The sequence below is a fragment of the Halichoerus grypus genome, chromosome 12, assembly GCF_964656455.1.
Source record: "Halichoerus grypus chromosome 12, mHalGry1.hap1.1, whole genome shotgun sequence".
Classification (NCBI taxonomy): domain Eukaryota; kingdom Metazoa; phylum Chordata; class Mammalia; order Carnivora; family Phocidae; genus Halichoerus; species Halichoerus grypus.
The window spans coordinates 76821688-76836521 of record NC_135723.1 but is presented as its reverse complement, the minus strand read 5'-3'; the positions used below and the strand labels follow the sequence as shown (position 1 = coordinate 76836521).

Sequence of the window (14834 nt, the reverse complement as noted above, 5' to 3'; positions counted from 1 at the left end):
ATTATTAGTTCATAGTTTTATATATATAATTTATTGTATAATGGGGGGAATATATATATAACTTTTTATCTAATGGGGGGCTATGAACTAGTTAGATATATGTACACTACTTGGTTTTACTGTTCTGCTTTGTTTGTAATATTTTGTTTAATGATGAAAATAGGTTATACAACAGAGAAAGAAATATGGAGGAAAAAAAGACTTCAGTGAATTGTGCCCTAAAGAGCATCAGACTTCAAAAGAGCCCCTAGAAATCAAGCTTTTCTTCCACTAACTAGCTTTGTGATTTTGTTTCCTAGTTTTTTCAAGTATAAACTGAGAAGTTTCCACAAGATGATTTCTAAAGATCCCTGCAAATCAAAATTCCATGATTTTAATACCTTCAGACTGAAGCAGGAAACCAAACATTTGTGAGAGTCCATAAGATATTTTTTTCTGACCCGATAGTGTCAGAAAATTACATCTAACCATATGCACTATACTGTCCAATAGTGCATTACTAGGTTGATCTAAGTTAAGAAGAATACAAATACATGTGTTTACTTTTCATTCCCAAACACACATTTGGTAAGAATTGGAAACAAAAGTTCCACAGTATGATCTAAAACAATAGGCATAAGGATTTTCTTTTTCCAAAATGTATTAACATTAGGTATAGGGTTACATAGTTTCAATTTCTGCATCAAGATGAAAAGAAACCAATTCCCCATTCAAAATAAAGAAAGGCTAGTAATTATCACAATGTAATTGTCATGATCAATTTCACATGCAAAGGACGGGGAATACCAGGACTTTTTCCTTTGTGATGACCCTCATGAACCCTAGCTTATATCATCAGAAATCAAGTCTCCAGATAGAAGTACTGGGTAGGATGCAGAATTATCTGAAGGACAGATGTTTTAATGGAAACAGAATGCCAAAGTGAGATGCTGACTTCCCTTAGAGTCAGGAACTATTTTCACAAGTTGCTTATCTGGGAAACACACACACAATTTTTTTTTTTTTTTTTTGCATTTTTATGTTGTTAATCCAATTTTTGTTCTTCCAAACCCAAGTGCTCTCCAATTATGCATTCATGTTTATGTTTTACTCTCCAGCATGGTGATTCTTACCAAAGCAATGCCTCTGTAAGTTTCATTACATATACACATCTGCTACATGCATGGTTCCAATTTAATTTGGCTTTAAAAATACATATCCTCTGGCTTTTTTAAGACATGTAAACCTTTTTTTCTTTCAAACTCACAGAAACAACCAAACACCCGAACAGGGAACATGTACCTACTGCAAAGTGAGAGAAAAAAAAAAAAAAGGAATGAAAATTCTTTAAGTAGAATCCAAAGTATATATGACTTTCTTGAACACAAACATTTGAATTGACAACTGTAAGTCTGTAAATCTATATTCAAAATAAATAATAATCTCCAGTCATTTCCCAGATAGCTCCATATCTATTGAGAAACACTTTTGTCTTTGTAGCTAATGTGTAGAATTCATTTTCTCATTTGAACTAGTTTTATCTTTGTCAGTTGGGAATACTTTAATCATGTATTCTTATAAAATACTCCATTTTTCTGGAAAATCTCATGAATAACTGGATATAAATTTCAAGTTAAGGTAAGTATAATGAATCTAACGGTGAGGATTTATATATAGTGAAGAAATTAATGTTAAAATGACCATTTAAAAAAATGTTAAATGTTCCAGAGCTTGTGCTCATTCTAATACAAAAATCATACCCTATCTTTACCATGCTCATAATTCTCAAATGTGTCCCCATTATGTCTTGAATAAATCCAGAAGTCTTTACTATGGTCTACAGTGTCCTACATCATCTTGTCCCTACTACCTTTCAGATAGCATTTGCTACTAAGCCCCTCCCTCTCTTTGCTTTAATTACAGTGGCCTTAGGTGGAATACACCAAGCCTCCTCTCACCTTGAGGTCTTTGTACTCCTTTTCTCTCTTCATCTAAAGCTTTTGATCCAGATAGCCACAGAACTCATTTCACCCCTTCAGTTAGCCAACAGCTCCAATATTCCCATTGGAAAGGTCTTGTCTGTGTCCTATCCAAAACAATACACTCTTACCCCGTTTATTTTGTTTGTAGCACCCACCGCTACTCGGAATTATATATTTATGTGGTTTTCATTCTGCCTCTGCCACTAGATACATGGTTCTTAAGGTCAGGAAATGGCAGTTCTGTTTACTGCTGTGGTCAACGATCAACAAAAGTCTGTTAAATTGAAATGAACTCCATGAGTCACATTTTGATTTGCTGAGAGTATATGCTACTGGTAAAACTGTGGGTTCCCAAAAGCACGATTATTGTTATTCTTAAAAGTGAAGAAAATGAGGACAATGGAAGAATCAGGCCCACATGAGAGCAAAAAAGACAAGACCTTTCACTTTTAGAACAAAACCTTCCCATTCTATTTGACATTATTTCAACTGTCATCCTACTCTTTCAATGTTATTCTTTCTCGTTATTAACTTCTGATAATTCACTCCCTATTCTCTCCACACTTTTTATAATTCAGATCTTCTTTACATAACAGACATGTCAAAATTCCCAATGCAAAGTGCACTGTACCATGCCAGGATATGTATCTACATGTATGTTTACATTTTGTACACCTGCCTTTTAATCACTTCAAATAGGAACTTCTTTCAGATAGACTACATTTATCTTATGTGTCATTTATAGACAACAGTTCACTGTTTTTAAACAATTCCATTTCATGCATAAATGAGTGGCCTGGGATAAAGAAAAAAGTGCCAGCTCATGTTCACTGAGGGAACTGAGGTTGAAAGACAAGGCAGAACATTTCTGTGCTGATTCATTTGCATTATAAGATATCCCCGTATGCTTCCTAAAGGCCTCTGCAATTTACCAGCCTTCACCAGGAAGAAAACTGATTAAGGAAATAGCCATTGACAGCCATTAATTCTAACTTTTGAAGAAAACTAGTTACAGATCAAAGAGTGGAGGAGTCTCATAGTTCTCCCAAGTCTAAAAAAGGTAGATTGTACTACAAAGACAAAATACTCAAATAATAAAATCCAATTTTTCCTAACACTGAACGAAGCAAAAGATTGGTAAATTATTGCCAGTTTTGAGATGGTACTGTCCCACAGCTAAGGAGCTCTCCGTGGCGTGCAGGTATCACCTCGCACCATGGTCTGCAGAGCTTTAATAGAGATTTTTCTACATGTAGGCACTGAACTAGTAGGTGATAAGTCCCCAAAAGGTATAGACCCATACGTCAAAAGCCTTTCAATCTAGTTAGGAAGGCAAGAAGTAAAAACGTAACTTATATATAAAATAGCACTTACTAATGTCAAGTAAAATCCTAACTATAGATGATGTCAGCATGGGATTGAGAAGGCTTCATGGAGAAGATCATGGTTGGAGTCTGGTTCTCAAAGGAAGAAACTAAAGGGTAACATTCCAATGGGATCTACTAAAGCAGGGGACAGTCTCAATGTGCACAGAAATGTAGAGATGGTGTTGTACCCCTGGGTTTCTTTTCAATACCATATGAAGATTTGGGGGGAAAAAGGAGTAAAATCATCATTATAGCTCTGAAGGATAAATAATATTTCCTTTCTGGTAAATATTCTTTCCACCATTCCTGTTCTTTCAATGAAATAGAAGTTAAACTGTATCATTTTTTAACAACTCATAGGCCAAGCAAAATAATTGATTTATTTTCTTCTTCATCAGGCCAGGTAAAATACTTACTACCATATAGCTTGCTTCCAAATGGCCTAACAGTTCACGAATAAGAACACATGCTTTTATTATGTCAGTTGGGCACCATCAGGCTAAACCCCAGTAACTGTGTAAGTAAATGCAGAGCTAGCAGTGATACTGAGAAACGTGGTGTGAGTCACAAAGAGCAGGACTCGAAGAGAAATGCATTATGCTAATAAAATAAAGAGAGAATGTATTCCTTTTCTTATCCCTGTAGCATCAGCAGTAATCCCCAGTTAGTTATTATTACATATTCCTGGATAATGTTTTAAGGTCTTCAGAAAAAAAAATAAGTAAAAACATGAAACAAACAAAAAAATGCTGCTGCTGTTTAATTAAGTCACTCTCAGTAAGCCCCAAAAAGTCTTGCATGTGTAAAATGATGGATTTTAAATAAATAACAGTTAAATTTCTTTTCACAGGAATTCAGATTAGGTCATAGGAAATTTGAAGTTCATTAACTCATTGTCAAAGATGAATATAATTGCGAGGAAAGTTTACACAAATATAACATACATGGCATCAGAATTAAATGAAATAACTATACAAATAAAATAAGATCAAGTTAACCTGTAGTCTAAAGGGAAATCCTGAAAAAAAATATATATATATATATCATAACAGATCCACTGAAAATTAGAAAATAGCCCTACTCTAGTGTGCTGTGCTGACGGAACACATGTTATCTTTTCCTGACATACCTCTTCTTGGCAACCAAGTAAATACTTATTAAAAAAAAAGGAAAATACTAGGTAAATACACACATTTAAAAAATACATATGTATGTCATGTCATATACTACCTATATTCAAATGATGACTAAAACAAAATAAAGACAGTTCAGATTTGGTTACCTGTAATGCATATCACATTTCTCTACATTTCTTTAAAAGTTCATTTTCAACTCCCACCAGTTAACATGATCTATAAAGAATTTTATAAAAATATATGTCACAGTCTGCGGGGAGCCTGGATGGCTCAGTCAGTTAAGCATCTGACTCTTGATTTCCACTCAGGTCATGATCTCAGGGTTGAGATCCAGCCCCTAGTCGGGCTCTGCACTGGGCATGGAGCCTGCTTGAGATTCTCGCTTCCCTCTCCTCTGCCCCTCCCTGCCCCATCGTATGGTGTGCGCTCTCTCTTAAAAAAAAAAAAAAAAAAAAGTCACACACACTATGACATAGTATGCAAAAATAAAAGTGGGTGTTACCCATAGCATGGCTCCTCATCCGAAAGATACATTTGCTACTTCCCACCTTGTAAAGATGTATTTGATTTACATGCTAGCAATATTTATGTGCAGATGCTGATGCAGGGGAAAGTAATTCTACCTGAGTAATAACTGGGTAAACCGAAAGTTTCTATGTAAATAATTCTGCAAGTTTACTCCCAACATGTAGTCAGAATAGTGGTTGGTAGCAGGAAAATATTTAAGAGTTCATTCTTCTTTTTAACAATATATATTTAACAACATATATGTTATGTAACATATATATTAAAAGATATATAACATGTAACATATTTAATATATTTATATGTTGTATATGAGATATATAAAATTTGTATGTACATAAAATAAAACATATGTGATATATATGTGAGATATTTTTATATATAATCCTTCTCCAATCATGCCACTCTAAAAAGAGAACACCCTGATATTGATACATTGTTAGGAATACTGAGATGAAAAACTATTTTGTGTTTTTGTTTCTTAAAATAGCAATTTATCAAACCTATTAAAATCAAAATATTATAGAGCTAGTTTTTTAGAGTCTTATAAATGGACAACTACACTGAGTTTTCTGAGAGCACAGATGTAATTCTACTATATTTGTTTCTGGTGATAGCACACTACAGATGGACTTCTTTTTTTTTAAGATTTTATTTATTTATTTATTTATTTATTTATTTATTTATTTATTTATTTAAGAGAGAGAGAGAACATGAGAGGGGGAGGGTCAGAGGGAGAAGCAGACTCCCCACTGAGCAGGGAGCCCGATGCGGGATTCCATCCCAGGACTCCAGGATCATGACCTGAGCCAAAGGCAGTCGCTTAACCAACTGAGCCACCCAGGCACTCCAGATGAACTTTTTTCCTAGAATTGTTTAGAAATCAGAATATAATGTATGTAGTTAAAATCATAAAGTTGCATTTTTTTTAAGATTTTATTTATTTATTTGACAGAGAGAGAGAGAGCACAGCAGGCGGAGGGGCAGGCAGAGGGAAAAAAACAGGCTCCCTGCTCAGTGGGGAGCCCGATGTGGGACTCAATCCCAGGACCCCAGGATCATGACCTGAGCCAAAGGCAGACGCTTAACCGACTGAGCCACCCAGGCGCCCCATAAAGTGGCATTTTAAACATAAACTTTACAGAAATGCCACGTAGTGGCTTCCTTTCCCATACTGAAAACTTTGATAAAACAACTCTGTTTTAAAATTAAAGAAGTGATGGACCACAGAAATAATAATATAGCTAATTTAACGTGCCACCTGGTACCGCTTCTAACTCACAAGTCATGGACCTGAGGTACAGTGGTAAACTTGTTAAAGATTTTTTACAAAATCATTTTTGATTATTGACAAACATTTGAAAATTTCCTAAATTTGGCACAATCTGAGTACTACCAGCTGAATGAAAAATAACACCTGGATGCTATCTGCCAAAGGTCATTGGACAAAAGAGGAATTCCAGTTTCTTTTCCTCCCAGAGCTGTTTAAGGAAGCAATTAGAGTTCACATTATGGAAAAGAGGGAGGTGGGAGAGTAAAAGGGTACTGATGGCCAGTGAAGGTCAATAAATATGCAGAGAAAGAAAAGATGAAATGGAAGAACGGATATATATGGCTACCCAATCTGAACACTGGTCTAAAAAATCTTTCTGATATTCTTTCTTTCAGAGATTTTTTAAAACTGTGTTTTTAATGTTTCTTACTTTAATAGGAAATGGGTAGGCTTAAAATTATACTTCAAAGCATTAATTTTACTGGCAAATTAAATAATCAGTTACATAACAAGCATGGTTAAGTTATAGTGTAGTGATATGTTTGAGATTTCAGGGAGCACGAAAATGATTAAATGAATACACAATAGTTCTAAGATAGACCCGCTCATTTCTTCAGACCAAAACCCAACTGAACATTGTTTAAAAGGACCTGAGAAGTAGATAATTCTGCCAGTCCTGAATTACCAAGCTCTTGTCTTTTCTTTTCATGTAGATAATGTTTATATGAGCTAGATTTTTGATAACCACTGTTTAGGATTCCATTTTCACTTCTATTATCATTCATTGATGAATATTAGCTCAATTAAAAATAACAGCCAAGTAAAAAGGGCCCAGAAAGTGTAACGGGGAATTCTTGGTCATCTAGCAGACAGAGCTTGATTATTAACTCAAACTACTGCATATTTTCCAGAAAGTTTATGGCTGACACTTCAGCTTATAAGTATAAAACCACAGTGAAAAAATAAATTGAGGCAATGGCTTTTGTTGAATATTTTCTGTACTTAAATAAAACCGTTGAGTCACAATGCAACCAAAGACACCTAAAAGGCAGGATCTTTAAAATAAAAATCTATTTCTCTAGGAAAATAAAATACATTATAACTATAGTTTGGTGAGGAACTGAAGATGTCTTTCTAAGAAACTTTTGCTGTATTATAAAGCATATACTTTCTTAAATGTTCATATATATTTTTCAATAAATGGATTGTACTTTGATTGCATCAACATTTCTACATACTAAAAGTATGACTGCTATATTCCATCAGATCAGTAATTAGCTTAATTTCCTGAAAATTAAAATTCTCAACTTCAATGAAATTTAAGTCTTAAAAGTAACTACCATTTTGCTTCCAAGTTTTGAGAAAGTGTATATACTTAATTCTTCTAAACTACTTACATACAGAACACATGAACAAAATCCATTTCATAGATTTGACATGGGCATTATGATTCAGTTTCTTAAATCGTTTCAAAAAGTAGATGCTTATAAATATTTTATTTATATAGTAAAAAAATCATTAATAGCTAATACTTCTTTTTCTTCCTGAAAGCAAAAATAAATTTCAAAATAAAATAAAAAAATTAAAGTCATTTCAGGAAACAAATTTTAAAATAATAGTAACTTCTCATGTCTAGAATAGAACTTCTAGCTAGATGAAATTAGCATCTCATCAACATTCATTATAATACCGATATTCATATACAGTATATGGTATTAAATGATTAACTTAATAAAATTTAATTAAAATGATTCACTGATACTTCATGAAGAACACTACCATTGACACCAAATTAAAAAAAATATATATTTCCTTTTAATGTTTCTTTAATTCCTCTTAAAACAGAGTTCTCTTTTTTATTCATATGTATTTCTGATTTGAAGTCCTGATAGTGATTTACACTATCCAATTGTCCCTAACAAAGATTTCATATGACAAAAAGACAAGACTCAAAACCACACACACATATAAAATTCTCTTTGATAAGAAATAAGCACCTATACTACACCTTCAAAATTTGTCACAAAACTACCAACAAGATAAAATGGACATATAAGCAGTTGGATATGAATTTTCACTCATTCATTTTTTTTTTAATGAACCAGTAGGTCTTAAAAAAAAATGTGAAACTAAATCAAAATCACAAGTAGTGTACTTTAGTTTAGCAAAATTTCTTAATTAATTAACTTAGCCAAAAATTCTTCACATATGAAATACTCCATTAGTTGGCCATATGACAATATGAGAATTTCTGTTCAACACAATATGGCTAATACAATTAAGTTGACTTTATAACCACATTGTCATTTAAAGAAGACAATTAAATGAGCCAGAAACAAAACTTTAAAAAGCAACCTTGGGAATAACTTTTTCCTACGGGCATTACCAAACCCTTTTTGAACTGATTAACTATGCAAGAAAAGCAGCATAAAGCTGAAGAAAGGGCACTAACATCACTACTTGGCTTACCTAAGAACTCATAAAAGTAAAGGGCTCTAACCATTTTATTTTATTACAGCCTATAATATATAAATTGTGCTACTTTTCTGCAGTTTGATTAACACTAATCATTTCATACTTTTCCTTTTTTCTACCATCTAAAAAAAAATCTTAATCCTAGCTTCATATTTATTTTTCAAAAAAACATTAATCTGGGATATGGCCCATTGGTTGCAAAACACCATCACCCCCAAATAAAAGAATACACAGAAGAATTCTAGAAGGAAATTAGAGTGCACAAAATTCTATAATACAATCGGCCCCTGGTGACCATCAGTCTCACCAGATACTACTCTGTCTTCTACGTGTATTCAATGGTCATAGGCCCATTGCCTGATGGGATCTGTAGTTTCTAAAAAAAGACTGCCTGAATGATAGTCATTGACTTCTTTTTTTTGAAACTATGAACCTATAGTCTTAAATATGTTGCAAATATCATTCTACTTCATTTTGTAGAGTTGACCAGTTCCAGCCCTGATACTCTAAAACTGCATGACCTATCGGCCAAAATGAAAATGCATGTATATGAATATGTACATAGATATTATAAAATCCCTGGATAATGATATCTATAATCCGTGTTTTATAATGTTATAAAATAAGAATTATGATTCTTAGAGGAAAAATGCCAAAACTATCTATTTATATGAAAATAATACTTCAAATATACATGAAAACTTTTCACTTGAATACACTGGAACACTTTCGAGGCATTTCAATACATATTATGCATATTCATACCTTTATCTGGGCAACAAATTTGTGTTTTTCATTATCGTATCTTCATGTATTTATATATATATAATATTGTCTTTCCCATATTCAGGAATTCTAAAATTTCTTTGTGTATTTACCACTTTCAGGCATCAATACTCAACATTTGCTAGCAAATCCCCTAAATACTTCAATCGCTACGTCATACCCATTTCACAGAGAAAGAGTTACTCAAAACCATTTGGAAAATGCTTTCCTAAACCCATTTAGAAAAGAGATATTTCCTCTGAATTCTATAACCTTACTGGGTCCACAATCACCTCACATACACTCAACCTCCATCCCCTTTCCCCTGATGGCACCTACCCCAGTGTAGTCATGGTGACGATGGTGTACCAGAAGGCAGCAGGGATGCTGGTGAACTTGCTGGCTGAAGAGCCCTTCTCTGCGTAGAACATGACTGTAGCAAAAATGATGATGGCCATGGTGAGCGAGAAGAGCAAGAAGCCCAATTCTGAGGCACAACTCTTCAGTGTGTACCCCAGGATGCGCAGGCCTTGAGAGTGGCGGGAAAACTTAAAGATCCGGAAGACCCGGAAGACTCGGAGCGTGACAAAGGCTCCGCTGACATCCTCATTGTCTGTCATCACCAGCCCGATGTAATAAGGCAGGATGGCCACCACATCGATGATACTCATGACACTACGCACAAAACGGTAACGACTGGGTGCTGCAGCCAGGCGAAGCAAGTACTCAACTGTGAAGATCATGACGCAGGCTGTGTCCAAGCAGAAGAAGGCCACTGCATACCGCTCCCCACAAGGCAGTTCCTTAATGTGCCCGGGGCTAGACCCGCACGGCACTGTCTCCACCACATTGGCGATGACTGAGACGGCAATGAAGAACCCTGTGACATAGTAGAACACCAGGGCCATTGTGCTGGTGTGCGGGTTCTCAAATGCCCGCCAGACCCTCTGCCGAGCGGTCATAGTGGGCAGCGTGCTCTCTCCGGTGTTGTCAGTATCTGCGTCGTCCTGTAGGCGCTCCGCGTTCTCCCGCCTGCGGTCCTTGTACTCCTCATAACAGCAGTCGCCAATAATCTCTGGGATGAGGCCAAAGAAGGCCAGTTCTTCATCATAAGCAGAGATGCACTCATGGCGAGGATAGTGGAGCTTCCCGGTGCGGTAGAAATTCAAAATATGGCGGAAGATGTCTGGGTCACGGTCAAAAAAATACTGCTGAGTTTCCGGATGGTAGAAAAAGTCCCTCTCAGAACTGCCCAGCAGAGTGTCTGGATAGCGTTCCAGGGTGTCCTGCCATGTCTGGAAACGGGTGCCACTCACATTGAGCACAATCAGAGCATCCTGAGTCCTTTTTCTCTCCTGCCTTGGGGGAGCTGGCATGGGCCCCGAGGCCACAGGCATCCACCCAATGGCTGCTGCCCTGGCAAAGGGCAGCCAGGCTGCTACACCCGCCGCCATGGTTCCTTGACGTGGAGGCAAGAAGGGCAGTCAGGCCTCTAGGACGGGGCAAAGTAGCCACAATCACTCACTTCCTCCCGTCAAACAAAATACCACTGAGAAATGAGGTCCGGAAGTATCACTCGTATGCCAGCGTAGGGCTCCTGGTGAAGTCACAGTTCGCAGAAGGGCAAGTTTCCCTCCAACACAGGAATTTGTAGCAGGAAGAAGAAGAAAATACAATGTCCTAACAATCACGCCCAGCAGAACCTAACCAAACCTCTTCCAGCAGTTGAACCAGGCCACTCCTGGCACAGATAAGTACACAGGTGACTCTAGATGCAGCAATTTCTTCAAACAGGTGTCTGAGTTCTCCCCTGACACAGTCTGGATAATGTAGGGTCAGTATGCGTCGTGTAGGATAGAGAAAACGAAGGGCAGTCACTCAGTGGTATTCTTTTGATGATTTAGAGAACCCTTCCACCTTCCCCTTTAGGTCTTTCAAACCTTCCCTTTCCAAGTGGCCCTTCCCGCCAAAGGAGTCTCAGAAAGGCGACCTGTTGTTGTAGCTTCCGAGATGCGGTCACAGCCGCTGCCCCATGTCTCTTTGGGAGTCCGGTCGCCGCCTCTACTCCTTGGGCCGTGTTTGCAGAGATGGAGGTGCTGTGCGGTGGGCACGGTGGGGGGCGTTAATACAGATCCTCCTCCCCCACGTCTACAAGCACCCCCTGTGTCTGTCAAAAGCGTCTGCCCAATCGCCCCTTCACTCTCTTTTCAAGTTCAGCTCAGGTGCAGTGTGACAGTTACAGAAGCCGGGAGCTGGCAGCCGCCGCCGCGGCGGCGGCAGCAGCAGCATCTGCCTCCGCGCAGAACGCGCCTCGCTCGCGGTACATACCTGGCAGAGTGCGCGCCGGGGCTGAGTTGCATAGAGACTTTCTCCTCGCCGTGCACCCGGAAAGGGAAAAGCAGAGAAAGCAGCTCCCGAGCAGCCGAATCCGATGCGCTCAGGAGCATAAATAAAGCTCAAGCGAGCTCTTCTTCCCCTTCCCCCATCCCTCTATGCTTCCCTCCTCCTTTTCACCTTCCAAAAGCCAGGCGCAGGCGAGCCGAGCAGCAGCAACAAGTTCAAAAGGTGCGGGGGAGGCGAGAACGGAGGGGACTCGCTCCTGCCAACTTACTGCGCCGCCGCTGTCGCCGGGGCCAGAGCCGGGCGGTGCGGGGCTGCGGAGCTGCGGGGCTGCGGGGCGGCCGGGCGGGCGGCGGCAGCGACGGCGGCAGCGGCGGCTGCGGCGGCGCGGCGGGGCCGGGGCCGGAGCCGGGGCCGGGGCCGGCACGGGCAATCGCCGGAGCGCAGAGGCAGGAGGCGCTCGGCAGCGCGGGGGCGCAGGAGGGCGGCTGGCTGCTTCCCAGCCAGTGGGTGGTCCCGCATCTCCCCCGGCTCCCCGCGCCGCTCTGCTCGTGCGATCAATAAATAAGGAGAAAATAAATAAATAACCGCGCACACGCCCCACCACGCAGGTTATGAAAGGCGTCTCCTGCCTTTCCCTCGGCTTGACCTTTCTCCGCCCCCGCCCCCTCGGGCTCCTCTCGCTCCACCCCAGCCACCCACCAGCCCCGGCGCAAAATGTCACCGAGGGAGAGCATCCAGGTGGATCTGCCGGGGAGGAGAGCAGCCTGGATGAACAAAGGGAAGCTTCACGCGCTCGGCTGCGGTGGTTTGGTGGAGCAGAGGAGGAAGGGGACCGGTGCCTTGCTTCTGCCTCCCTGGGACCCGGTTCAAGGCGAGCGTGGGAAAAAAGGGAAAAAGAGAGAGAGAGAAGCTGGGAAGGAGGGTGAGCGGAGCGGAACGCGCAGGAATTGGTTGTCTTCTGGGGGCTACTGGGTAGCAAGACCTGCAGAGCCCCGCGGCGGAATTTTTAAGTGCTTTTCCCTCTTTCTCTTTCTATTTGTTCAAACCAGATGTGGAATGTTGCAGAAGCTAATATGTCATCTATCCAACTTGCCGAAAAGTCAGACAGTCCTCTCGGACTAGGTCTTGCCACAACTCCTTTTCTCGTCCTTTGAGAATGACAGGAAGGATTTAGAACCCTTTTCTAAATGTCAGCGTCAAGGGGCGTGAGTCTCTGTGAGTGTGCGTCCCCTTCCTTCTCTCTGCGTATCTCTGCACATCTCTAAAATGGTTAAAGTAGTTTTATAAAGGTGTCCGTGTGAGGGGTAAGTGATGGGGTGAGAGACTAGGAAATTGTCGCGGCTAACCGTTTTGTTTTTCGTGTACCCCGTCCCCCCCCCCCTTACTGTCATTAGGAATCTTCCTTAAAACCAAACATATACCACTTATAACCACTAGATGGGGTGAATGGAGAGAAGTTAAATTTACACCTACGGTTTGGATGCTTTGGAAAGGTGAAGGATCAAAATGAAGTGAAGATCCCAAAAAAGATCAGATCACATAAACATCCTCAATCCCCCACTCTCCATCCACCTTTTTAGTATTTATGTGAGATACACTACCCAGGCTTGAGTCTGCATTTCCATGGCTATTGGAGGAGATGTGGAGAGTTTCCTGTTGAAATGCCTTTGAAAATTAAATTTAGATTACGGAATAATAGTGATGATAAAAGTCTTTAGAAATAGTGAGACTTCATCTATATTGATTAAGGGGGGAAGTCTAGTTTTTACCTAAAAGTTACCTTTTCAAGGCTTACTTTGTTCTTAGGTTGAAAAGTAAGTAGACTTGTGATGTATAGTCTTGAATTGACTTTAAAGCCCTAGGGATCTTAGGCAGGATGTGTTAACCTTAAAAATCTGAAATGGAATACCTCAACAAAAGGATACTAACAAAAAATAGAGTATACAGAAACTCACCAGAGAAGGAGAAAAACAAACTTTCTAATGTGCAGGATTTTTTGTAGAGATGGAAAGATATTTTTTATTTACTTATTTACTGGTGTAGAGGTTTAGGGAATCCCATGTTAGTAGTTAATGAAGTCAGAGCTAATGCACCATGAAAGTTTGGAAACACAGAACCGAAAACACCTTATGTTTATCTGTTTGGGTGAGTTGTGGTGAAAGATGCTTGTTAACAAACCTATGTAGCCTGCATACACGAAAAAAATGTTAATTAAAAAATAAAGAGGAGACTACTTAACAATTACTGTAAGAAAATTAACCCCTTCCTAATCCAGGAAATAAGGTGCCAGCATGAGAGGTGTCTCCAGAGAATGGAGAGCCATGAATATTCAATTGATGCCAAAGGGGCATGACCTCCCATAAACACCGGGCAGGCGACCTAAATAGAGGCTTTAAAAATTCCCTGCAGGAAACTGAACACTTAGAAATATAAACATAGATGTTTAACACTACAAAAACCCTTAAATAAACAAGAATAGAAAATCCACAATTTTTAAGAAGACTTTGAGATCTGTTCTCCCCCACTCTCCACAAGCTTCTTGATACAACAGAAAGAATGTGGGCTTAGAAGCTGAACCCATCTAGATTCAATTTCTAGCCCAAGAAATTACTCATAGGCTTTGTTTCATCTGGCAAATTACTTTTGTTCAGAAGTTGCAGATAATAAAACTTAACTTTTTAAGACTATTGTGAGGTTTAAACAGAATAATACTTCTGAACACCAGTGTAGAACTTGATACACACAAATGGTACTCAATATCAATTCCTTTTTATTTTAATGCCTAATGGAAATGCAAATTATTTTATCCACCCTGTATTTGAAATTCCCACAGGTATTGCTATGTTTACTCTTTCATCTGAGTTCAAAAGTTCCCTTGTTGTGATATACCAGTGACCCTGATATTTCAACTATTCATTCATGCATTGAAATGCTATATGAAGAGTATGCATACAAAACCAGCAGAACATTCTCTCACTCTCTCTGTTTC

General features: G+C 39.0%; 1 protein-coding gene across 1 annotated transcript in view; it reads right to left on the bottom strand.

The window, feature by feature from the left end:
* KCND2 (potassium voltage-gated channel subfamily D member 2) overlaps positions 1 to 12169 on the bottom strand; it is a 494054-nt gene extending 481885 nt beyond the window's left edge. The window contains exon 1 of the mRNA XM_036092984.2: positions 9842 to 12169. Within this exon, the coding sequence (XP_035948877.1) occupies positions 9842 to 10956 (1115 nt within the window). The 5' untranslated portion in view covers positions 10957 to 12169. The remainder of the gene's footprint in view (positions 1 to 9841) is intronic.
* Positions 12170 to 14834: the final 2665 nt, after the last annotated feature.